At 43.1% G+C, this 25719-nt stretch overlaps 1 protein-coding gene across 3 annotated transcripts in view; it reads right to left on the reverse strand.

Moving 5' to 3' along the window:
* Window positions 1–64: 64 nt before the first annotated feature.
* llgl2 (LLGL scribble cell polarity complex component 2) overlaps window positions 65–25719 on the reverse strand; it is a 35468-nt gene continuing 9813 nt past the window's right edge. Inside the window, exons 2-27 of one of the 3 annotated variants that reach the window (XM_068304998.1) lie at window positions 24365–24482; window positions 20839–20936; window positions 19661–19742; window positions 19433–19548; window positions 19059–19217; window positions 17404–17566; window positions 17169–17301; window positions 17026–17080; window positions 16731–16885; window positions 15103–15314; window positions 13886–13953; window positions 13652–13805; window positions 13304–13408; window positions 12939–13034; window positions 12566–12762; window positions 11406–11553; window positions 11151–11298; window positions 10946–11062; window positions 10694–10860; window positions 5934–6198; window positions 4760–4910; window positions 4647–4675; window positions 4455–4502; window positions 4131–4173; window positions 3511–3574; window positions 65–3433 (exon numbers count right to left, since the gene is read on the reverse strand). In XM_068304998.1, the coding sequence (XP_068161099.1) occupies window positions 3538–3574; window positions 4131–4173; window positions 4455–4502; window positions 4647–4675; window positions 4760–4910; window positions 5934–6198; window positions 10694–10860; window positions 10946–11062; window positions 11151–11298; window positions 11406–11553; window positions 12566–12762; window positions 12939–13034; window positions 13304–13408; window positions 13652–13805; window positions 13886–13953; window positions 15103–15314; window positions 16731–16885; window positions 17026–17080; window positions 17169–17301; window positions 17404–17566; window positions 19059–19217; window positions 19433–19548; window positions 19661–19742; window positions 20839–20936; window positions 24365–24439 (3021 nt within the window). In that variant the 5' untranslated portion in view covers window positions 24440–24482 and the 3' untranslated portion in view covers window positions 65–3433; window positions 3511–3537. The remainder of the gene's footprint in view (window positions 3434–3510; window positions 3575–4130; window positions 4174–4454; window positions 4503–4646; window positions 4676–4759; window positions 4911–5933; window positions 6199–10693; window positions 10861–10945; window positions 11063–11150; window positions 11299–11405; window positions 11554–12565; window positions 12763–12938; window positions 13035–13303; window positions 13409–13651; window positions 13806–13885; window positions 13954–15102; window positions 15315–16730; window positions 16886–17025; window positions 17081–17168; window positions 17302–17403; window positions 17567–19058; window positions 19218–19432; window positions 19549–19660; window positions 19743–20838; window positions 20937–24364; window positions 24483–25719) is intronic. The other 2 variants (XM_068304997.1, XM_068304999.1) reach the window with 2 other exon arrangements.

Here is a 25719-nt window from a genome sequence, read left to right on the forward strand (position 1 = left end):
CTTTGTAGCATCTGTTCTGCTTTGAGACTTGACCGGAGACATGGCTATAAATTCTGAGTAAAAATACCTAGAGAACAGGACAGTCTTTATTTTGTAATGTAAGATCTTATAACAGACATGCACATTTTTGCTGTCAAGGAAACGAATCAAGTATATAAAAAGGCACTTGGATTAAATTAGCAATGAACACATCTCTCAAACGTATTGACATCAGGTGCTATGATCATTCCAGGTTTCACTCCTCTGTCCTTGTTCTGATAAAGACACTCGGGTCAAATTTAGTTTAGCAATAACTGACATGAGTTTTTAAGTCTTTTCCTTACTTGCTAAGTTTAAGATCACTTTATATCACAACGAAGACAGTCAACAATAAACAAATTCTGTAAAATAGGCAGAAAAAACAAAACCAACTTGTGACTCAAAAGCTTTGCCCTACTTAATGAAATTACTGGTAGCAGGGATTATCAGCAGGTTAGACTGGAACTGCAGGAAAGGCGATTGTCTTTACATCCAGCTAAATGCCGTTGTCCATCCTGACCACCCTGGGGGTGGAACAGCGAGTGCTCATTCAGTGTAATATAGCTTACCAAGCTTCTCAGGTGAAACCCAGGCGCCACTGGGGGGGCTCCAAAGTGCTCCAGCCTGTTCTCAAGAGCTGGTGTCACTGACACGACCACACACCCATGCTCAAGAGGAGAGCTCTGGGGGTAGGTTAGCAACAGCCCACCCCCTGGCATTTTACAGGACACTACACAGCCACATACGCCATGCACACTAATGTTGATGTGCAGTTTTATGTCTACACACCCACAACGCTGTCAATGACAAAGGTGAGCTGAGATCCAGGAACACAAAGTGCCTCCTGAATAATACAGCTGAGCTCCATCTGGAGGGTCACAGCTCTGCTGCCATTCATGGGGCCAGCTGGTGAATGCTGGAGAGGAAAGGTGAGAAGTTCTGTTTGGAAGATCAGCAATCGACGCAGATGCAGCCGACAGGAACTGGGACCACTACCTGGGTTTTTCCCCTAGAAGAGGGAGACTCGGCTCATACTGGAACGCTAAACTGGCCTGTTTTTAACTTAATCATAGCTCACTTTAGATCAGAAATATTCACAAGTGACATTATTCTCCTTGTACTGTGTTCCACATTCGTTTTAAAATAGTGCTACTAATTTTTATATGATTGAATAATCCAACATTCTAATAAACATTTTCATGCTAACAAAGACGGGATACAGACAACAGCTGATAGCCTGGTCGGACCCTGAGTATATTAGAATTTAAAAACTCAATAACTACTTTTGGTTTAAATTGCTGGGGTTTTCTCTGACTGGTTTAAAGCAAATGTCAGCACCGATTGGACTGTCCTCAACATGATTTGTGGTCACCCAAGTTAAAATTCCTACATGTGGATGATTGTGGCGTACAAACCCTAACATTAAAACCCAGAGACATTCAAAGTATCTGTATCAACCACTCATTGAACTCCAAGTAGAATATAAAATAGGGGGAGAGGATAGTGAAGCTCAATGTTTTGGCCTCGTTTAACATCTTCAGGTTCCATATGACTGGTTTTGCAGGGTCATCCATCACTAGCGCTGCCGTCGGCTGGATCTGCCTCCGTCACGTCCTTGGAGGGTTCAGGTTGCAGCGAAGCCACTGCGGCTACAGGCAATTAGTGGACAAAGCGTCTCATTCTATAATGGATGACCAAAAACTCTTGGCTCTGCTTCTATGACAACTGATCCCTCTTTTATCCACTTGATTGGCCAGCTTCTGCAGCTCACTAAAACATGAAATTACAGCGGGGCCTTCAGAACAATCCAGAAATTGTGAGAGTTGTAGATTCAGACAAGCCTAAATGACCGGTTGGAAATCAGAAATTGCATTATCTCAGGTTTCAGTGAAGAATGCAAAGACATTTCATTCATACAGACCCAGAGTTCTTTCTGGTAAAGCAGACACAAATAAGGAAAAGTTTGAGACGTCACTATACCGATAAAAATAAAAAGACCATCATTCTTGTTTTTCTTGGGAAAACAATTGTAATCATTATTCACAAGAAACTTGTAGTGTGAAGGTTCAAATAAAAAAAATTAGCGTTAATCAGTTCACTACAAAAATATATTCTAGGCTGACACTAAATTACCCAGCATTCTGAGACAGTACCAAAATATTTCCTTGTACAGTCTAAATAGCAGCCAACCCCATTCCGACAGGCCCACAGGTACAGATTGAGTTACGTACTTACTATATATATTAAAAACATTTCACTACAATAGCTTAAAATTATATTCCTAAATTACATTACTCATTGCTCGCATTAAAAAAAAAAAGCTTTCCATAAAAATAATTCAAACCAAACCCCATTAAAAAAAAATAAAATACAGCATTGTGAGTTCCTCAGCAGTGGAGGCGTACCTATGGCCGGTTACAGAGTGGACGGGGGTGTGTGTGTGTGTGGGGGGGGCACAGAGGCTGCATTAGCTATCACACAGCTTCAAATGGCATTACATGATGGCTGAAATATCAAGATACAAGGTGACAGAATGAAAACACATAAAAGCCTTTTTCTCTTCTGGGGCGTCGCTGGTCATCTTTTCTATTGGTAATTCATGTGAACCGTACGGAAGCCCACGTCTGCCAAAAATGAGGAAACCATGAAAGACAAAAAGAATTTAAGTGTAAGGAATAACAAGGCTGGATTATGAAATTTAATTTTGATGTCAAAATGTGGAATTTAAATTTGTATTGAGATAAAATATTGAATTCTGACTTTGCATCCGATTCCTCATTCCTGACAAAAAATGGACTTTCACATTATACATCCAAGGGATTCTTGAAATAACAATCAGGCACAAATCACAAAGTTAAAAAAAATAAAACATTTTCATCAGCATTGTTAAAAATCATCCCCGACACTGCTTCCAGGTGTCCGTGGAGAGGAGACGGCGGCCAGTGGTATTGTGCAACAGACTGGACAAACTGGTCCGCGGCTGGAATCAGCATCAAAAAGGCTAAAAGTGTTTAAAGCTTCAAGTCCAGGAGCTTCAGAGCGTCAGCAGGCGGCGTCCGTGGCGGGATTCAGTTGCTGCCGTTAATCTGATGTAATGCATCGTGTCAGGATTGTGCTTCATGTTGCTTTGGGTTCGTCGGGTGGGGGGTGAAGGGACCGAGCTCAGGTGACGTGTGGACAGCATGTGGTCTCCAGGCACAGGTGGCGTCTCTTCGGTCTGAACCGTCTCAGCCTTCCAACAGCAGCGTGGTGCTCTGAGCACTTTGGTGTCTCCACGAGGAGCCGTCGTCAGCAGAGTATGGTGAGGTCAGTCACTTAGGCGAGGGGGGTCAGGGGTCAGTAGTGGTTTGTGTCAGCTCAGCAGGAGGGAATGCTGCTTCAGCATTCTTCACACACGGCAACGTTTCAGTTCGTTCTGAGGACGGGAGGAAAGAACGTCTGATTACCAAAAAGTCAGACATGTTTTAATAGAAAAAGGAAAAGCACCATTACCTTACCTCCACTCTCCAGAGCGACGTCTCAGGCTACAGCACTCACATTATTCTCCACAAAGGACCTGCAACAAACAGCAAACATCAGCGTTACTGGCTAAAGCTGTGCAGTGACTGCATTGTGTCCATTTTTACCTCTAATGTTTGACCAGAAGTAAATCTGTTTGTGAGTGTTAAGGGTGTTAAATACAGTGTCAATACATAAAAGAAAACTGAAAGACTCATTCTAATAACTGCATTTAATGTATACAACAAACTGACCAAATCCCAGAATCAGAAACGAAGATTAAGGCTAGTGGATCTGGGATTATAATTTAGGGGGTTTCGGTTTTGTTTTGTTTTTTTTACAAGGAACAGATTAAAATAATTTTATTTTAATGAGGAAATGTTTGATTTACAAGCTCAGTCATGGAATGGGTTAAAATCTAGAGGTACGATTGTATTCATTTTCTCATTTCTATGCCAATATCTATATAAATACTGAAAGACCAACAAATCCATTATGTTATTTAAACATAATCACTAGAATTAAAGCTGTGTCCTCGTTGCTTCCGTCTATATTCTCAAACAGCACTAGCTTCATGAAAACATCCTCATCCTTAGTTTTTAGAGGACACTTACGTCTGGTCTGCTTCTAGTGACTTCTGGATCTCCTGAAGGACTTCTGCAGAGCAACAAAACATGACGGATCACAACACTAATAATGACACTTTGAACAGCAGTTTAGTCGCACAACGACACAAGTTACTGGGATTCATGGGAAGTCAAACAAATCATGCATTGAGGTTGGGTCAATGATGAAGGTTTCTGAGCTGCTGATGTCACTGGGTCTGCTGACAAACGGAGCGAGAGGCAGCACATGTTAACGCAGCTGAAGCCACACTTTAAGGTTTCATATCAGGGAACACGGGGCCTCGTGTGCGTCTCTTTCACTAGAGTACTCACTCTCGTCATTCAGCAAAGCATGCTCCATAACACGTCTAGCTGTATTTTCTGGAACACACAGGCAGCAGGCAGAGAACAGACAGCCACAAACAGACAGCAACAAGCACAGCGGTTAACATCAAACATCTGGACAGGATGTGTTCTCAGCCAGTGGTACGTGCACGTTCAGCATGATAAACTCCAAAAGGTTACCTGAATCCTCGCTGTCTGGTCTCAGGGTTCTGGAAGGTCAGAGGAGACTAGTGAGCACTGATGGAACCCAGCATTTCCAGAACCAACCACACAAACCGGGACCATCTACATACCTGTGAGCAGATGAAGCTCCGTCAGCCTGAGGCCGATGGTGAGAGGAGGAGTTACGGTGGAGAGGAGCCTCCACCAGACAGCGAGGCTCCACCACGTAGCGCGTGGACAGGGAGAAGCGCTCGAACTCAGAGGGAGAGATCAGGTAGAAGCCTGACCAAAGACGACAGCAGAGTGAGGTTCTCAACAAGAGCCAGGTGAACAGACGGTCTACATCACTGTGTTTCTACTGCATTGTGTCTATTTGAAGGTACAGTAATCCCTCGTTACTCGTGGTTAATGTGTCCCAGGAACCACCCGCAAAGACGAAATTCCGTGATGGAGCGAGGAACTATTTGTTATTATTTATGGTAATTTAAACGTTTATGAACCCTCCCCATACTGATATTAAAACACTTTCTATCTGTATTACCTTTCCCACAGTCTGATAGACTGTTTAAAACACTTTCAAGTGTTTCTTTAATACACGTCACTCTGGTAGTTACGGATGCTGTCAGCCAATAGAATGCGCGTACGGTATCATGTGACTACCTACTAAAAATCCGTGATGAGGTGAAGCCGCACGTATTGATGGATTATTCCTGTAAACTGTCAACTAATGAACAAGAGTTTGACACTGACTAACATCAAATATCCGTCGAAACAGCAAGACATTATGGGATGTATTACACTGCAGTTTCTGTGGTCCTAAAGCATGAATAATTCACCTTCTAGTACCTGCTATTTATTAAATGTATTTTTTGTTATATTAATGTTTAATATTTAATATTATTTAATATGAATAGTATTTATTAATATTTAAAAAAAATATTAATCTAATGTATTTATTAAATGTATTTCCTGACCTCAACCCAACATATCTGGACCAACATCTTATTTCTAGCCTTTAGCATTGATTCCAGTCTGTCTGGTGGCTACGTGACGGTCTGTTACAGGTTCTACTGCAGGAGATGAAGGCTGTAAGGGAAGCTAACATGCTGGTGTGTACTGAAGCAGATGGACAAACATTAATACCTGTTCATCAGAATGGATTTGAGTTTATGAGATTAAGATTGAGAAGATTTTTGCGAAATGACTGATCAGCATCAGGCCCATAGAGCTAGAGTGAAGCCTGTTGAATGCTGAGGAGTCACAGAACTGTGACTACCAGTCCAAACGCAGCGAGACGATTCTCACCCTGGCCGTGTTTGGTGAAGACACATGAAGCGATGCCGCTGACGTCCTCTCTGCGGATGCAGGGGTACTGAACCTGCATCTTGACAGTCGGCAACGACACCACATGGAGGTCGCCTTGATTGGTCAGAACCACCAGGCCGCTCTCGCCATAGTCTTCCGTCCGACTGCTGCCAAACCAGGCCACCCCCACCCGCCGCACCCGGGAACCGTCGATGGCCGTCAGCTTCAGCTTCATTTTCGCGCTCACCTTTGGCAGAGTGAAAACCTGTACACACACACGCACCATCATCTTAGCGTTTTCAGTGCATGTTTAAACACCTGAGGGGCAATGTACCTCTACCTGAAGATAGAGGTGGAGCGTCCTGAGGTCAGTTATGGGCCATCAATTCTAGCTTTGAGACTACGGGTAAAACCTCGGCCTGCGTCGTAACCTCAAGTTACGGTTTTCAAAACAAAACAAAAAAAATACACGAAAAAATCAAAATCAAATTTACATCATTTTACTAGACCATATGTGTCGAACTCAAGGCCTGGGGGACCAAATGTGGCCCGCCACATCATTTTATGTGGCCAACGTGAGCATAAAGGTCAGATTGTCTAAAAATAAGTAGGTCAAAAACTACATTTCCCACAATGCATTAATTAAGCCGATTTTAACAACGATAAAACCAATTTGAACAAAGTTAATGTCTTAACTTGTGTTTGATGTTATTTTTCTTTTGATTGATGGAGTTCTGTGGGTTTAATAACCTGACAACTTAAAAGGATTTACGTTATAATAGAGAAACATTTTTTGTCCATGCAACTGTAATCTTTGTAACTTGAATAATTAATAAATTCAGAGTTATTTAACATTAAGGAGTAGTTACATTTATTTTACAATACATTTAGTTACATTTAGTAATGTAGCCGCAAGAGGACACAAGCCAGTGTCTTATTGTGCCAGTCCCAAGCCCGGATAAATACAGAGGGTTGCGTCAGGAAGGGCATCCGGCGTAAAACTTTTGCCAAATCAAAGATGCGAATCAAACCTATGACTTCCATACCGGATCGGTCGAGGCCCGGGTTAACAACGACCGCCATCGGCGCTGTTGACCTACAGGGCGCCGGTGGAAATTGGATTACTGTTGGTCGAAGAAGGAGAGGAGGAAAGTGCGTTCGCACGAAGAAAGAGAAGAGGAACACCAAGAGTATAGGACTGAGAGTAGGGACGTTGAATGTTGGAACTATGACAGGAAAAGGTAGAGAGTTGGTTGACATGATGCAGAGGAGGAAGGTAGACATACTGTGTGTCCAGGAGACCAGGTGGAAAGGTAGCAAGGCTAGAAGTTTAGGAGCAGGGTTTAGGTTGTTCTATCATGGTTTAGATGGGAAGAGAAATGGAGTAGGAGTTATCTTGAAGGAGGAGTTTGTTAGGAATGTCCTGGAGGTAAAAAGAGTGTCAGATAGAGTGATGAGTCTGAAGCTAGAAATAGAAGGTGTGATGTTCAATGTTGTTAGCGGGTATGCTCCACAGGTAGGATGTGAGCTGGAGGAGAAGGAGAAATTCTGGTCGGACCTTGATGAAGTGATGCAGAGCATGCCTAGAGGTGAGAGAGTTGTCATTGGAGCAGACTTCAATGGACATGTTGGTGCAGGAAACAGAGGTGATGAGGAGGTGATGGGCAGGTTTGGTATCCAGGAGAGGAACGCAGAAGGACAGATGGTAGTTGACTTTGCAAAAAGGATGGAAATGGCTGTAGTGAATACTTTCTTCCAGAAGAGGCAGGAACATAGAGTGACCTATAAGAGTGGCGGTAGGAGCACACAGGTAGACTACATCTGGTGTAGACGGTGTAACCTGAAAGAGATCAGTGACTGCAAAGTAGTGGTAGGTGAGAGTGTAGCCAAACAGCATAGGATGGTGGTGTGTAGGATGACTCTGGTGGTGAGGAAGATCAAGAGGGCAAAGACAGAGCAGAAGACGAAATGGTGGAAGCTGAAAAAGGAAGAGTGTTGCATGACTTTTAGGAAGGAGTTAAGACAGGCTCTGGGTGGTCAGGGGGTTCTTCCAGATGACTGGACAACTACAGCTAATGTGATCAGGGAGACTGGTAGGAGAGTACTTGGTGTGTCATCAGGAAGGAAAGTAGATAAGGAGACTTGGTGGTGGAATGAGGAGGTACAGGAGTGTATACAGAGAAAGAGGTTAGCCAAGAGGAAGTGGGACACTGAGAGGACTGAGGAGAGTAGACAGGAGTACAGGGAGATGCAGCGTAAGGTGAAGGTAGAGGTAGCAAAGGCCAAACAAGAAGCTTATGACGACTTGTATGCTAGGTTGGACAGTAAGGAGGGAGAGACTGATCTATACCGGTTGGCAAGACAGAGAGACAGAGATGGGAAGGACGTGCAGCAGGTTAGGGTGATTAAGGATAGGGATGGAAGTCTATTGACAGGTGCCAGTAGTGTGATGGGAAGATGGAAAGAGTACTTTGAAGAGTTGATGAACGTGGAAAATGAGAGGGAACAAAGACTAGAAGAGGTGACTGTTGTGGACCAGGATGTAGCAAAGATTAGTCAGGATGAAGTGAGGAGGGCATTGAAGAGGATGAAGAGTGGAAAGGCAGTCGGTCCTGATGATATACCTGTAGAGGTATGGAAGTGTCTAGGAGAGGTGGCAGTAGAGTTTCTGACTGGGTTGTTCAACAGGATCTTAGATAGTGAGAAGATGCCTGAGGAATGGAGGAGAAGTGTGCTGGTGCCCATTTTTAAGAACAAGGGAGATGTGCAGAGTTGTGGCAACTACAGAGGAATAAAGCTGATGAGCCATACAATGAAGTTATGGGAGAGAGTAGTGGAAGCTAGACTAAGGGCAGAAGTGAACATTTGTGAGCAGCAGTATGGTTTCATGCCAAAAAAGAGTACTACAGATGCAGTATTTGCTTTGAGGATGTTGATAGAGAAGTACAGAGAAGGCCAGAGGGAGCTGCATTGTGTTTTTGTAGATCTGGAGAAAGCTGATGACAGGGTGTCCAGAGAGGAACTGTGGTATTGTATGAGGAAGTCTGGAGTGGCAGAAAAGTATGTTAGAGCGGTGCAGGACATGTATGAGGACTGTAAGACAGTGGTGAGGTGTGCTGTAGGTGTGACAGAGGAGTTCAAGGTGGAGGTGGGACTGCATCAGGGATCAGCTCTGAGCCCCTTCTTGTTTGCCATGGTGATGGACAGGCTGACAGACGAGGTTAGACAGGAATCTCCATGGACTATGATGTTTGCAGATGACATTGTGATCTGCAGTGAGAGCAGGGAACAGGTGGAGGAGAAGCTAGAGAGGTGGAGGTTTGTCCTGGAAAGGAGAGGAATGAAGGTTAGCCGCAGTAAGACAGAGTACATGTGTGTGAATGAGAGGGACCCAAGTGGAAGAGTGAGGTTACAGGGAGAAGAGATCAAGAAGGTGGAGGATTTTAAGTACTTAGGCTCAACAGTCCAGAGCAATGGAGAGTGTGGAAAAGAGGTGAAGAAGCGTGTCCAGGCAGGATGGAGCGGGTGGAGGAAAGTGTCAGGTGTGATGTGTGATAGAAGAGTTTCAGCTAAAATGAAAGGAAAGGTGTACAAAACTGTGGTGAGACCAGCAATGTTGTTTGGTCTAGAGACAGTGTCACTGAGGAAAAGACAGGAGACAGAGCTAGAGGTAGCAGAGATGAAGATGCTGAGGTTCTCTCTGGGAGTGACCAGGATGGATAGGATCAGGAATGAGTACATCAGAGGGACAGCACATGTTAGAGGTTCTGGAGATAAAGTCAGAGAGGCCAGACTGAGATGGTTTGGACATGTCCAGAGGAGAGATAGTGAATATATCGGTAGAAGGATGCTGAGTTTTGAACTGCCAGGCAGGAGGTCTAGAGGAAGACCAAAGAGGAGGTTTATGGATGTAATGAGGGAAGACATGAAGGTAGTTGGTGTGAGAGAAGAGGATTCAAAGGATAGGGCTAGATGGAGGAAATTGATTCGCTGTGGCGACCCCTGAAGGGAAAAGCCGAAAGGAAAAGAAGAAGATTTAGTTACATTTAGTAACTTCGAGGACAGACATTATGCCGATGTGTCCCTCGGTGAAAATGAGTTTGACACCCTTTTACTAGACTTCAGGTCTGTCACTGGAATCGTAAAATCACTAGAAAACCAATTAAAGCACATAATATGTTACTTTAATTAAGATTTTTTTTAAAAATCCCCCCCCTGAGACCCACAATGCAGAAGAAGCAGCTGCAGACGAGACGGTCCTCTGTTGTTGGTAAGCTTAAAATAGATTCATATTAACCAAATATTATTGAAAATTCATAAATAAATGAACAGAATTGAGAATGGTTATATTTGGTTTAGCCTGGAGACGAGGTAATTTGGCTTCAGTTGTGTCTCCTGGAACCACTTAATGACATAAGCCTAAGCTTACATGAACAGTGAGGATTATAGTCTGAATAAGTTTAAACATCATCATATCACACAACTGTGGGATCTGTAGGACTTTTAACACACAAGGTCTATGGATAGATTTAGTTTTAGGTTAAAAAACATTTTGAATACAAGTCTCCTTGTTTTCCAGTTGTTTAGGAGAATGATACAACTCTGTTTTGTCGTAAGTATGATATCACAATGCATCATGAAAAACAAAAAACACAGTTCTTATTTAAAGCTGAAGACCTGACCTATGGATGTGTCTCGAGGAAATAAAAGAAGCTCAAAGCGATTCCCTCAGCAGTGTGTGTGATGTGCGTCATCCTGACCTTAAACTGCTCCTCAGATATGACCAGCAGGTGGTGTGAGCCCTGCATGTCGGGGGAGCGAGCCAGGTCATGGGCCACCTCCAGCGGCTCCGGAAGGGGAGACCCGTGGCCGTCCAGCACCACGATGGCAACGACAGGAGCTCGGTGCATCAGCTGGATCTCCTTTGCTAGAAAGGAGGAAAAGAAAGAACGTCAAGACAAAAAAGGTCAGTAAGGAGCTCACAGTTACCCCAAACGTTAGCGGTCTCTCACCCGGCTGTGCCGTCACTGCTTCATCAGCTCTGTGCTCTACAGGAGGGAGGCGGAGCATGTATGCAAACACACCGCCTCCATTGGTTCCCGCCCAGAGAGAGGGCGTGTTGTGGGAACCTACAAAAGAAAAAATGCAAGGATGTGACAAATCAGGACTAAAGTAAACCTTTTACTGCCACATTCAGTACCTGATGCTGGCACTCACTGTCTGACAGGAAGGTGTCGGCGAAGTAGAGCGTTCGTACGAGACCGGTGAAGGAGTCGTCGGAGGAGCGAGCCTCGATCTTCCTCTGGACGGGCGCCAGCTCCATCTCTGCCAGCTCGGCCTCCAGACGAGCGTTCGCCTCCTGGAGCTGTAGAAGGAGAGGAGTGATGGAGGTCAGAGACCACAGGAAGGTGTGGGGGGGGGGGTTGATTTCATCCGAGCAGCGGTGAAGTCTGGTGAGAGCTGGAGGCGAACCTTAGCTGCGTTGTTGACGTGATGTTTCCTCAGCGAGACTCTGCTGCGTCTGATTCTCCTGAAGGACTGCCGGAGGGACTTCTTTATGCTCTTCACTCTGGACAGAGGCCCCTCCATGGCCAGCTGGTCACTGGGGTTGAGTGTGCACCTAAATATGAGATAAGAAAAAATGTAATCATTAACAATAGAGCCGTATGATCATGTGGCAACATAAATAAAAAACGCAGGCCTCTTCAAGATGACTTTAATAGCTCGATTTGTAAAGAATACATCATTTTTTGCTCGACTGGTTCTCATAAATGTTTGCGCATGAGCTGGGCAATCTGGGGTTGTATGCTGTCACAGTACGTCATTAATGTGTAACAGCAGTTTGTGTTCACAGCCTAAATTCTGACGTGCACCAGTTACAGAAATATCAGTCAGATGTAAGAATCAATGCGGTTCAGTCTTTTTAGGACCACAATATTTAAAATATCTACAAAGTCAAAACGGATGAACAACCTAGCAGGGGTCCACAAACTTTTTTCGTGCCACAGACTTGTTAAACGTCTGACAAGATTTTCACAGACTGGCTTCTAAGGTGTGGCGGATAAATACAACAAAATAAAATAATACGGCCAGCATGAAAACTGGTATTTAGCAGTTTTCTTCTTCTTCTGTCTCCTCAGTAGCTGTTAAACCCTGTGGAAAGACCATTCCAAACACGTTCATTTAGTTAGTTTTACTGGTTTGGGAGTTTCAATTTAGTGGTAATGTATTCTGCGTCATCGGCAGGAGCGGCCCCTTTAAGAAGGTAGTCTTAAACATTCGTTCTCCTCTTTCACTAAGCAACACAGATCTAAAAATAACTCCACATCACATATCCTGTGATGTGCTGCCAATATTCAATTAATAGATAAAAAAAGCAAAGAGAAAGATAAAGTAGATATCATGAGCTCGTTGTTCACATTATAATGTACAGAAGGTTTATTCACTGTTGAAGTACTGTAATGTTTACGTGTGCTTTCATAAAGCAGTGTATTAGCAGCTGCAGATCAGAACTGGAGCAGAGCGGTTTTGAGTAGAACACCTGCACCGATAAAAACCGGGGCTGGTAAAGGAAACATGCAACTCCTCCAACGTAAAAACTCAAGCTGAATTTACTCTCTGCATCTCCTTACTTGACCAGGACGGTGTTCTTCTGCTGGTAATCGAACAAGCCAAAGCCGTGGCTGGTGCCGAAAGCGACCAGTTTCCACTCTGAGTGCAAGTTGAGGGCGGTGACCACAGCGGGGGGCTGGCACTGGACCAACGAAAACGGCTGGAAACCTGGAGGGAACAGGACCGGCTCGTCTCGTACGTCCAGCCGAGTGTGGCCCTAAACGAAGAGACGACCCAACAACACACCGTGTGCGTCACGACACTGCTGCTACTGCCATCGCTCTGTTGTTGCATACAGCAACATTATAAATGCACTGCATGGAACTTTTTCAGAGTCCTGATGAGTGAGTGAAACATTATTGTTCAACTATGAGTAATGGATTTGCTCATTACTTTCCAACGGAAGCCTTCTTGGCCCTGCAGCAAATCCACAACTTTAGCCTCCACCGTCTGCTCTGCTGCCTCGTCGTTCAGCTCCAGCACCAGGATCTGGAAGAGAAAACACAAAACACACTGAATAATAATAATAGTATTCAGATGATAGACCTCTGACCATTCAACTTACAAACAACTTCCCAGAACCAATTGTGTTCGTAGGTTGAGGACTACCTATAATCCCCTTCTTCAAACTGTTCAGTCATTCTTTTCATTGTGGAAACAAATATTACACATACACATTTTTTTGGCATTTTATCAAGCCCTCTTGAGAAGCACTTCATTTGTTTCTTCTGTGATAAATGAGTTATAACTGATCTCACCTGTCCGGCGGTGCCAGCCACAGTCAGATACCCACTGTATTTACAAAGGTGGACCTTCTGAATGCCAAGCCTGGGGTCGTCACTGTATGGGTCAAAACAGCCAACCTGGACAGAGGGTACACCAGTAATTAAATGACGACAGCATTACGGTTATTTGGACAGACAGAGCAGTTCTATTAGTCATCAGATCCCCGTCAACATTTGGAGTCTTGGCTTTTTAACACAAACACAAGTTTTGAGTGAGATTGCTCATTTTGATTTTGATTTGCGGTCATATTACTGTACTTTAATTTGGGTGAGGTTGGCACAAACTACGGTTTAGTTCATCTCATTGAATCACATACAAACCTTTCTGAACGGGGGCCACTCCCCCTCAGAGCCTTGATTCATGTTATCATTGGGGTCGGCGTCTGTGTGGAACACCCCAGCTGTGCTCAACTTATACATGGGGTACAGACACACTCCTGATGCATCCCAGAAACGTACTGTTCCATCCTCATGCCTGCACACACAAACAGGATCCCGTTAAATCTGACACACAAATGTGTAACTAGAGATGTTCCAAAGCCCAGATGAACTGACCCAGTGAGGAGCAGGTCCCTCTGTGGAGGGTCTGGGGCCAGATTCTGGCCTCCTGTTATGGGCCACTGCTGTATGGGGAAAGGAGAAATTCAGGTTTAACAAAAATGCCACCCAGAGTTCAAAAGTTGTGTATTTGTACAGGATAGTTTCTGTCTTCATTAACTAAGGGTGGAGAAAACATAGCTACAATAATTCCTCCTTCCCTCTACAGGTAAACTACACGCTACAGTCTCGTACAGCGGATCATCAACATCACCAGCTGACTCTGGTTGTTGTCGTCGGATACGGTTATAAACTAGGTGAGCGTTCCTTAAGTGTTCTTTTCTTTGTCTCCAGGATTAAATTATATGTAGCAAAAATTTACCGTATACTAGATAGACTGATAGAGATATACTTTAGTAATCCCGGAGGAAATCGCACATATCCACTGCTACTAATCTGAATTCAAAACAATAACGTGTTTAAGAGTCACGCTTAACAGTAGATACTGAAACTATACGTACGTATTTTAATAGATTGTTTTATTCTTATTTATTGTACACTAACGTGATATGATGTGCTTCTAAAGATTTATAAGTGATTAAAAGAGTCCAATATTTGTGGCAGACGTAAAGTCGAGTAAAATGACATACTCCATTTTTTTGGGGGGGGGGGGGTTCTTTTTTTGAAAACCGACGTATAATCGAGAAAGACCTAACTCAAAATACAGCTACAGGTCGTTTCATGTGTTGTTTTAATGTCCAGTAATTGTTTCTGGTTAGTCTTAGGGATTTTTTTTTTGTATTTAGAGTAGTAATGACATTTAAATGACCTCAGATGGTGATTATACATTGAAATTTAATAAATAACCCCCCCCCCCCCCCCAAAAAAAAAATCAACTTTCGAACAACCTGTTGGAACCAATTTTTTTCTTCTTTTGAGCACTACCTGTATCCATCAAATGTCATTGAGAATAATGTGCATAAGTAACCGTGATGCAACACTCAATTTAAAGCAAAACTTTAGATACTGGTTAGAAAAGTGATCGTCTTTACAAATAATGTCAAGGAAGTATTTTTTCTGTTCTTTGTGCATCTAATAGCAAAATGTCTCAAAACATATTGATTGGTTTCATTGATACTTTGAGAGGTGGCACTTGGCTTTAGGCGCCAGTTTTTCTGTTTGATTTAAGCCCCCCTTGACCAGATGAGGAAACAACAGATACAGTTTTGGTATACCTTTTTGGAATAGTGAGTCTTCTGCAAGTCTCCAGCAGCAATGATTCTCTCCCACAGTTTGAGGGGGATGGTGGAGACGTGGTGGGAGCAGGTAATGGCTGAGCTATGGAGGGGAACCAGATACGGCGTCTGGATGACCGGCCAACCCTCCGTCTGCAGGTCGATGACAACCAGCTCCTCCTCTACCAGCACAACCAGTGCACTGGGATCCCCTACACAGAATAATAGACGTTTGACATTCAACACACACACTGATCTGAGATCTGTTAGTATTCATGCTGAAGGGAAATTGTATGAATTAATCAAGATTTCACATTTTCAAAGGTGCAGTTTATGGGCAGAGTGTCCAGATCCATGTGTTTAGGCTAAGCTTCACCGATCGAAGGAACTGCTCCTGAACGTTTTTAGAGAATTCCTCTTTCACAGCCAATCACAATATCAATGAGGTGATAACCAATGAACTGTGAACACGAGGCAGCTGCTGCTCAAAGGGAGAGCTGTCAGCCACTTATCAGAAGGCTGCTGGTTCAAACCCTGTAGTCTGATGGTTAACACACTGAACCTCAATGTGCTCCTTTTGACAGCTTCAGTGCTGTGATTGGATAAATGCTTCCCGCACAACTTTGCATGGTCACCACTGTATGTGTGTTTGTGTGAAAGAGTGAACGCTTGTTCTTGCTGACTGAGTGGTCAATCATACTAGGAGAAGACAGAAGTACAGATTTCCGAACTACAGATTTTTGAACATTTCTCATCTTAACAAGTCTTTTATCTCCTGACTCATCATACATTTACAAAAATCATTGAAGGTAGATGAAAAAGACTGAATATATTGTTGCAGAACCAACCATGAGGACTACCAGGTATTCTAAAACATTAGATGGATTTCCAAGTGCTTTAAAACTTATATTGGACGACTGTAGACCAAGACGGATTATATTTGTGAGCCAATCAGGCAGAATTAAAAAACAGTCACTAGCAGTTGGCAGCCAAGTCATCAAAAAAGACAGAAATCAACAGAAAGTCTTAAAATTGGGGCGATGCCACAAGGTTTGAGAGCTCCTTGTCCTCCAATTACAGCACAAGAATAGCTGTCATGTAAAAGGAAAGCTAAACCTCCTTCCCATGCTAATCCATTCTTTCCAAAAGGGTTAGCATACAGCTGGACGCATAGGTTAGATGTCAACATGATGATGCCATTCATCATGCTTCTTTTGTTTGCAGATCCACAGCTCCCCATTTAACATTTAACACCCACAGGAAGGACATTGTTATATTCTTTTAAAAAAAAAAATTGTACTGAAGGTTCTTAGAGTGTCCACTAATGGTTTTCTTCATGGCAGGATGCAAAAAGGGAGCACCTTAGCATGCCTGAAGGAAACCCAGAGGTTTACTCTGTCCAATATTAAACTTACTATATCTGTATGGCTTTCAAATGAAAGAATATGGAAAGGAATCAGGAGATTTTCAACCTTCTGCTTCATGTTTACACAGTGTCATAATTTCTGTGGAAGACAAGTTCTAAAATTGCGCAAAAGACCAATGTAAACAGGTTTATTTTGGGACAGATATCACTGACAGAGGTCCCATTGCACAGTTCCGTTGTTTGTGTTGTTTGCTTTCCCTGCCTGTGTGCTGAGGTCCGTCTCTGATGGCAAAGAAGTCGATGATCCTGGAGGTGAAGTCCAGAGCCACGTGAGTTTTACTGTGGATCACCGTGATACAGTGTCGGTCCCCGTAGCTGGCCCTGGGCATCCCACCGCTGAACATGAGGAACGGAGGCCTGCAGCGTGTAGGATTAAAGTTCAGTTCAGCTTACACGCAGATTAATGTGTAACACTGGGTCATGTGTCACATCCTGTGAGTAAATATTAGAACTGCAGATAATGACACGAATCTCACTGTTGAAACAAGTGAACTCACCCTTCTTGTGTAGGCAGTTGAACTATTTTGGAAATGGCCTTGCAAGGGAAATGTCCTGCAGCAATGAAGAAAAGTTATGGTGAGCCTCCAGAAACACACACTTCACGCTTGACAGGAAAAACCTGTCACATGTTCATCCTCACCGTATGGAATGTCTGATTTCTCCACCTCCTCATTCACGTCCTCTCTACCCACAGTCCACTGACAGTAGCTTCCATCACTGTGCGAACTAAGAATAAAATGTCCGTCTTCTGTCCACCACACACTCTCCAGTTGCTATGGTCACACCAGGGTTAAACACACAAAGTAAATGTCAATATTTAATCTGGTAAGAACCACAATTTATCTGGACTAGCCTGTGTTTTATAGCACAGCTACCTGTGTGGCGGGGATGTGTTGGAGGGCACACTGTCTGTCCAGGTCCCAGATCACCATGAGACCTCGTCCGTAGCCAATAATAACCTGGTTGGGGTCGACTGGGTTCTCCTGTAAGGCCTCCACGTGTTCAAGATTTCTGCGGCCGATATAACTGTCTGGTACTCTAGAGGAGAAAAACAACAGGACATGAATCACATTAGGATCCCCAAGGGCTGGGAGACAGTGTGGACGTAAAGATAGTCTACTGATGGACTTAAGAGATAATCGAAAATGATACAGATTAGATATAGAGATATATATGGAGAGAGCTGTTCTCTCTATTTAAGCGTATTTTTCATTGGTCTTGTCTCTACCTCACACCACAAGACTTTTAAAAGACCATTTCACACCCACTCACATCTACAGACAATTTATCTGTCATCAAGACACTATTGGTAGATTTCTTTTAAAGACATTGTGAGAGTTAAATAAAAGAGTGGAAGCCACAGCTGCCCCTGCGTGTGTGATCACTCGTGATTTGTCCTGAAATAACAGCCAGAAATAATCAGGAGTTGCTGTGGAACGGGAAGAGAGAGAAGGGGAACAGCAGCTTCTGTCCAGTTCTTATCCTTAGTTCTCCACCCAACAGTGGTACCAAACTCATGATTTATGTTCCCTCTATAAATCATTTCTATATTTTTTCAGCGTGTTAACATTCTCACATCTCCCTTTTCATTTCATTCTGGAGAGTCCGAAGCTATTGGTTGTTCAGAAGTCAAGAAGAGAACATTGATGAAGACAGCTGTGAGTGAAACATGTCACCAACTTACAAGTAATGATTGAGATGATGACAAAAATAACACGATTTTATGCCAACATTGTACATTCATCTGTGATAAAGAAGCAGTGACCAAAGTCAAACTCCCACACCAGTGGAAAAGGCACTGGGACCAGTTTGGGGTTCAGTATCTTGCCCAAGGATGCTTCCATATGTCAGCTGCAGGGCTGGGGATTGAACCTGCAACCATCTGACAGACTACCACTGAGCCACAGCTGTGTGAATTCAGCATTAGCTACCCAAATAATTTATTTGCTATAACCTCTTTCAGTGAAATGAAGTGTGGTGCTGGACAATAAATGCAGGTAATCAAGTCATCCTATCCTTGTTTTTACATGGAAATAAAATCCGATTTTATTCAAAGTACACTTTTCCAACAAAAACTGGCATGTCCAGAGAGACTCCAAAGACATAAAGACAACTTTCCTCTGCATTTCTTGCTCTACTCATCAGAAAACCTTTTCTGTGAAATAGTATCTAGATTTGAGGCAATGTATGACATTAGAAAGCAAACCGCTTCCACTTCCAACCCTCAACTCAATTAACACTCAGACATGGACACTCAGAGGTCTGTGACCAGACGGTTGGCATACACCTCATATATGTGATCTGATTGGTAGAAAAGAAACTTTGAAATAATTTAAAATAGGAGTGGAATATTGGGCCTTTAAGGATCAAAACTAAAGAAACCAACACAAAACTAATCTTAAATTAATAACTAACATTAAAACTGATCAGAACCCATCACAAACCCTCACTATAAATTGATAACTGCATATATTCCGTCCTTAACACCATACATGAAGTTGAGCATAACAATGGATTCGAGTTTGCTGACCTGCTGGCCACTTGGTCCAGGCTGATGTTTCTCTCTTCCAGCTCTCTGAAGCCCGGGACTTCAACTATGAAGACATGTCCTCCTTCTGTCCCCAACAGCAACAGCTCCCCCGAGGAATGGGCCAACACTGCAGTTACTCTGGTCACACTGGGAGGGGCGCTGAGGTGGACAGTAACAGGGTGGTGAGATCACTCAGGCAACTAGCATGGTGTATTATTAAAGGTTATCAGAGAAAGGTCCACTGATTTGTTCATCCTCACATTTCAGAAGCTCACAAAGTTTGGACAGTTGACTACAGATGTAAAGGCGTGTGTTTAGGTTAAAATGTTCATGATTCATGAAAAGTGACATTTTAAGAGTGTGAAGAAAGTTACCCCGGTGGCCCAGTGAGCGTGAACCGTCCGATCTCCAGAAGCTCTGACACTCCCTGATGGGCTCTCAATGTCCACATGTGTAGACTATTGTCATCCAGTAGAGTCACAAGTTCAACCTGGACATCAAAATAGTCGAAACGGTGAGTCAAAACGCTCAAAAACTGCCAAACACACACACTTGAAGGGCAGAAATGGAGCTAGGATGGTGTGTTGTTTCTTGGTCAGTACCTGGTGAGGGAGGAAGTGCACCTGTGTGACTGCAGCATTCTCATCATGTAGACCCATGAACTCAACACCAGGAGCTCCAAACCTGAACACTGGGTCAAGGACAAACTGGACTGGTGATGGACAGAGTCCTATCAGTCTAACAATCACGTGAAAGGAGAACAAAGTGATCTTTTGTTTCCACAAGTCTGTGGAGCTTCTGTCTCCCAGTTTGAGGTAAATCAAGAAAAGCAATAAAGAGTCAACTTGACTGGTTGGTTGAAGACGTTTCACCTCTTATTCAAGAGGGCTGTTCAGTTCTAACTGAGTGGTAAAGTCCGGATACTTCTAATCCTGTTGGAGCAGACAGTTGGACCAGCTTGTCTCGGTGTGTTACCGGGTTTGAAATGTGTGGGAAACTGGTGTCTTGAATTTTTTGAAACACCAGCAATGTAGGGCATGAGGGGTTTGTGTTTGTATATATGGAAGAAGAGTCGACCCTTTCTTTTGGTGTTTACATAGTGATACAGAACAATTTCCTGTGGGTCTTGAAAGATCGGTCAAGATGCTCTAAAACCTCTGGCAGCATGACAGCAGCCTAAGAGTTAATGAAAACAAACATTTAGAAAAAAATTTTTTACTTCAAACTTATTGTTTTTTTAAATTCATGGATCTCCACCATGATATAGATCCACTCCAACATTTAACAGGATCTTCCTGGCTACACACTGTTAGATACAGACCAAGGCGGCTGAAGCGACACCACTGGAGACAGCAACGCCCTGAGAAGACCAAATCATATGACTTGTGTGCTGCATAATGACAACAGTTGTATTCATTCTTTCTCAATTAACATTCATTTACATTCTGCGTCCTGTGTTGTCTTACAGTTTTATCTCTGCAAAAAACCCCAAAACTGCTGCATTGAATAAAAGGATCATCCCATGTGCCTCTGTGTCACTGATTGGCCGCCAGCGCTACAAAGAGCGGAACTGTGCAAAAGGCAGTGATGACACTGACGTCATCTGAGCAGCCAGGAAGCATTGAGCAACAGCGTGGGAAAATTAAATACCTGAATCAGGTGCTCGTGTGAACCAGAAGAGGAATTAGCTCCGTCACAGCCTCAGTCCTCAAGTACAAACATGATGCCCAGATTCCTCCCCGACAACTACTCTCACACACACACACACACAGGAGGATACAGTTTGATAGCACCCGACCGAGTGCCGATGGCTAGTAGCTGCAGGGTGGGACTGTAGCTCAGAGCACTGGGCTGGTGGGGGAATCCATGCTCCACGGTCTGAGGGTGAGACAGAACAGATGGGGGGTGAGACAGGGGAATGCAGTCACATACTCTACAAAACATTGAGTCTTCGGTCCCGTTCATGTGATGAAGGTGACTTCTGTCAGGACAGTGTGTTTGATTCAATGTTGAATCAGGTGAACATGAACATCTCTATGTCATACAGGCACGTTTTGACCACTGAACAAAGCGATTCATGGGTAAAACCATAAAATCTGATTTTAAAAAAACCAAGTGGACTCAAGTACATGAACAAGAATGACACCAGATAAACTGTACAAGTGGAAGCCAAATAGGACAAGTTGAGACAGGCTCCCACTGGCAGCCCACTCAACGCGTTTCAGTGGATGGGTTTTAGCTGCATTGTGAATGCACAGTAGGAAGCATCTGCGTTCACTGGTTTCCAGGTAATGGAAGAGGTGGGTGGGCTCAGGTGTTCAACATCCACCACCAAAAATGAGAACCGAAGGCGGAGTGTGTGTTCATCTCTACATTTTGTGTAATCTATAAGAAGGAACACCAGTGTCATGAAAATTTTATATCTCTAAATTAATCATCTCGTCCAGAAGATGGATGAACATTTTATCAATTTTACCACTTGACAGTAATGCAAAAAATTATATAATATAATTTCCTTTAAATCATAATGACATTGGCAACACGGGTGTAGCTGGAGCCTATCCCAGCTTGCTACAAGAGAGAGGCTGAGTAACACCCGGACGCATCGCCAGCGCATCACAGGGCCACATGAAAGACAAACAACTACAGGCAGTCCTCAACTTACGAACATTCCACTTACAAACATTTGGAGATACAGCGCGCCCCCGCACATCAACGCTCACAATTTCATTTCATCGTGGATTTTTGGTAGGCGGTCACGCGACACCGTACACACATTCTGTTGGCTGACGGCATCCAGAAGTGTGCTACGTTCTGTGAGTCTCGGACTTCCATGAGACACAAAAGTGCTTTAGAAAATCTATCAGAGTGTGGGAAAAGATAATACAGATAGGTGGTGGTTTAATATCAGTATGGGGAGGATTCATAAACGTTTAAATTACTGTAAATTATAAGATAGTTTGTCACTCTATCACACAGTTCGTTAATCGTGTGTGGTTCCTAGAACGCATTAACCACGAGGAAGGAGGGCGCTCTGTACAAACAAACGCATGCCGCCATATCAGACTACTGCCCTACAGTACCCCTTCCTGTCACACCCCGCCGAGCACTGTTGTGTTCACGTAGTTCTAACACTCGACTTATAATCAAAAACGACTTAACTCTAAGTGACCTGTACCTGTATTATATTTTTATTAAATGTAATTTTTACGTCCTGTAATTTTTTCTGGCAAGTCTTAGGAAATAGTATTTTTTTGTATTTAGAGTTGTAATGGCATTTAAATAATCGCAAATGGTGATTGAAATTTAATAAGTAATGGCTTACGAACAATTCAACCTTTGAACAACCTCTCAGAACCAATTATGTTAGTAGTTTGAGGACTACCTATAGCTGCGTGTGGGGGAAGCTGGAGAACCCGGACAGAGCCCACTTGAACCCGGGACCTTCTTCCTCTGAAGCAGCAGCGCTTCCAACTTCACCACAGTGCTGCTCATAATAATTATATTACAAATATTTGATTTCAAATAATAGGAGGAGTTTTGGTCAACAGTTTGCGAAACTGATCCATGAGGAATTTCAGCACGCTACAGTTGTTTTACTTGTACACTTTAGATTTGTTTTCACTTCTATTTAATAGTTTGTTTTTTCTTAATCCTGCATTCTATTGTTACTGTAAATTGAAGTAATTTTTGGTAGCAGTTCCTTTAGGATTAATCAAATTCCATATGATCTTGGATGGACGTCACTGCAGTAGATTACAGGGTACACTATGATGGGTGGCATCCAGGGATTCAGGCGTTTCCCTATAGTCCTCTTTTCCTCTTGTTTTCTTTGGTCTTTCTACCACTGCTGGACTTTTCCCTTCTCCGCTCTAGACAGCTGCTTCATGTGACGTCTTCCACTGCCAACTCTCAGAACTGCTTCCCTTCCCTAAGGGAATTTTCACAAATGTGCCAACCTAATGTCAAGGACAAAATTGCCAGACAAGACTGCAATCATCTTTCTTCAGCCACTTATCCAAACTATCCCAGTCAGCCTGTCCCAGCTGACTGGGATAGGCTCCCGGTGAGGTATACCCCAGATGAGACACCGGCTCATCGCAGGTCGAGGGAAATCAAGAAGAGCAAAAAGAATCCAATTGGGTTAAGTTGGAAAACATTTCTCCTCTCCTCCATGAGTCTTGAGTTCTGCCTGAACTTGAATCAGAACTGAAGAAGTCTCTTGGATGACAGATGAAAAGTCTTCAACCAAACTAAAACAAGTCTTTTTGTTTTATTCCTTTTGATATAGCAGCTAATGATAAACTATATCCTGTTCCTGGACTAATCAATATGATGTTGAACGACTCAAAACAACATAATTTCAATGGAGCACGTTTTAGGGCAGAAGTGGCTCAGCGGGAGAGCGGTAGTCCAATGTTCCCAAGATGGGCAGATCGATTCCCGCTCCCGCCTAGCCACCTCGTTTAGTGACCTCACAGTGGGAAGTGTCAGTTCACCTTCAGAGCACTGCCGAGCACCCTTGAGCAAGGCGCCGTCTCCCTTTACAAGTTGCTCACTTGAGGCGCACCAGAAAGGAGCTGGCCGCCACTCTACCTCCCATTGCATGCATACCGGCCCCCTTGTGTGTGTGTGTGTGTGTGTGTGTGTGTGTGTCTGTGTGTGTGTGTGTGCTACAGGGGCCTGTATACACTAATATTTATGTATGTGTTTGATCGAAGAACCACAACTAGAGTGTGCTCTGAATTTCCCTTTGGGGATCAGACCAGTAATCAAAATAAAAAATAAAATAAAAAGAATCTCGCAAAGTCTGTGGTGAGTCATCACCCAGAAGAAAGGAAATTAGACTCTGTTACATCAAGTTCTTGCTTCAGGTAGAAGTAGGCAAGAAGGTGTAAATACAAGATATTAGCAGCCTAACTTTGATAACATCAACAATCAGCTGGAAAATGTCCTTTAGTCCCTCAAAGTGTACCTTTATACACCGCAAACTTACCAAATGCAAATAAACAGTGCAAGAAATGGAAAATTCAGGAAAGGTTTCATGACAGCATTGCAATAAAGATGACAGTTATTTAATTCTTGCTATTGTAATTAGAGTCCCCTCTCAAGTGTCATCATCAGCATAACAAACACCCATTTAGTTTCGTGAAAAATGTTCAGCAGCCTGTTATATTACGCTCTGGGATGTAAAGGTGATGCCACTCAGATCCCATTTCTATACTTCCTCGTTATGATGGTGTGAGATGAAAGTCAAAAACAAACTTTCATGTAATTATGCCTTCTTCATTGTCTTGATCACTTGCCTTGTTGAACTGGAAGAGTTCCTGTTTGACTCTGTCTCTCTGGGACTCGTGGCCATGTCGTCTGAACCTCTTCATCCTGTCTCGGCACCAGTGTGGAGCCTGTGGGCCCACCAACACACTGCAGGGGCAAGGGAAAGGACATTATTATTACAAATCATTTTGTCTCAGTACACGCTCATCACCATATTGTAACTGGTTTTGGACTTGTCAAAAGTCTTTCTACTTTCAAGCTACTTCTTGTTCACCATATACAATAATCCCTCTTTACTTATGGTTAATGCGTTCGTGGACCACCCGTGAAAAACAAGATTCCTTGATATAGCGACAAACTATTTTATCATTTACGATAATTCAAACATTCATGAACCATCCCCATACTGATATTAAACCACCTGTATTACCTTTTCACACTCCTGCAGACTGTTTAAAACACTTGCTTTCAAGAAGAGTGTTTCTTTAATACACGTAAGTTCAGTAACAGATGCCGTCGGCCAATAAGTAGTCACGTGAAGAAGAAGAAGAAGAAGAAGAAGAAGCTGTGCATCTTGAAGCACGAGTAAACAAGGGATTATTTAAAAAGGTTGATTAGTGTTCTTCCATTTGTTAAGCTTTATTGGCAGAAATAGACTACATTCTTCTTATCAGGTACATTTGAACAGTATATATTAAAGTACATGAGCAAAGGAGATTTTTGTGGTTTCAGTGGCCAACATCAATTCTGGATACACAATTTCAGTCATCCCACACACAGTCTTTGTTCACTGACTAAACTAGACGGCGGTTACCTCTAAATGGATCTTCTGCTGTGACTCTGTCCTGACCTGAGATCGGATAGCTTTAGCTTGCAGAACTCATTTTTCTGTCCTCAGAGAAGTTAGCCAACAGACTGTAAGGTCTGCATGCATCTACTGTCTGCCTTGAGGGAATAACACATGCTGCTTTTGCATCGCTCAGTGATGATTGTAGACACTGCTCCAACACCAGGCACATGGGAAAAAAATTTATGAAAGTCCAATTCTTTAAAAAAATAATAATTTGTGACTAATCAAATATCTACTCATCATTGCCATCCCTATTAACAACCACACTACTGGACATTAATAAATCCTACACACTGGAACTTTCACATTTTCAGATTTTCTGGTTGACAGGAAGTGTGAATAAAAACAAGCTCCATTTTATCTGGTCTCAATTTCAGAAAGGTTCTACCTTCTGCTCTCTAGTTAAACTACAGCAGACACCAGTTTCAACAAAAATGTGAAGGTTATCAGAACATGGACATTTACTTAGTGTGGGATATATTTTTACTAAATCAAAGGAGAATCTAAAATGACCATCTATATAACTCAAATGAC

The sequence above is a fragment of the Antennarius striatus genome, chromosome 21 (assembly GCF_040054535.1).
Source record: "Antennarius striatus isolate MH-2024 chromosome 21, ASM4005453v1, whole genome shotgun sequence".
NCBI classification, from domain to species: Eukaryota; Metazoa; Chordata; class Actinopteri; order Lophiiformes; family Antennariidae; genus Antennarius; species Antennarius striatus.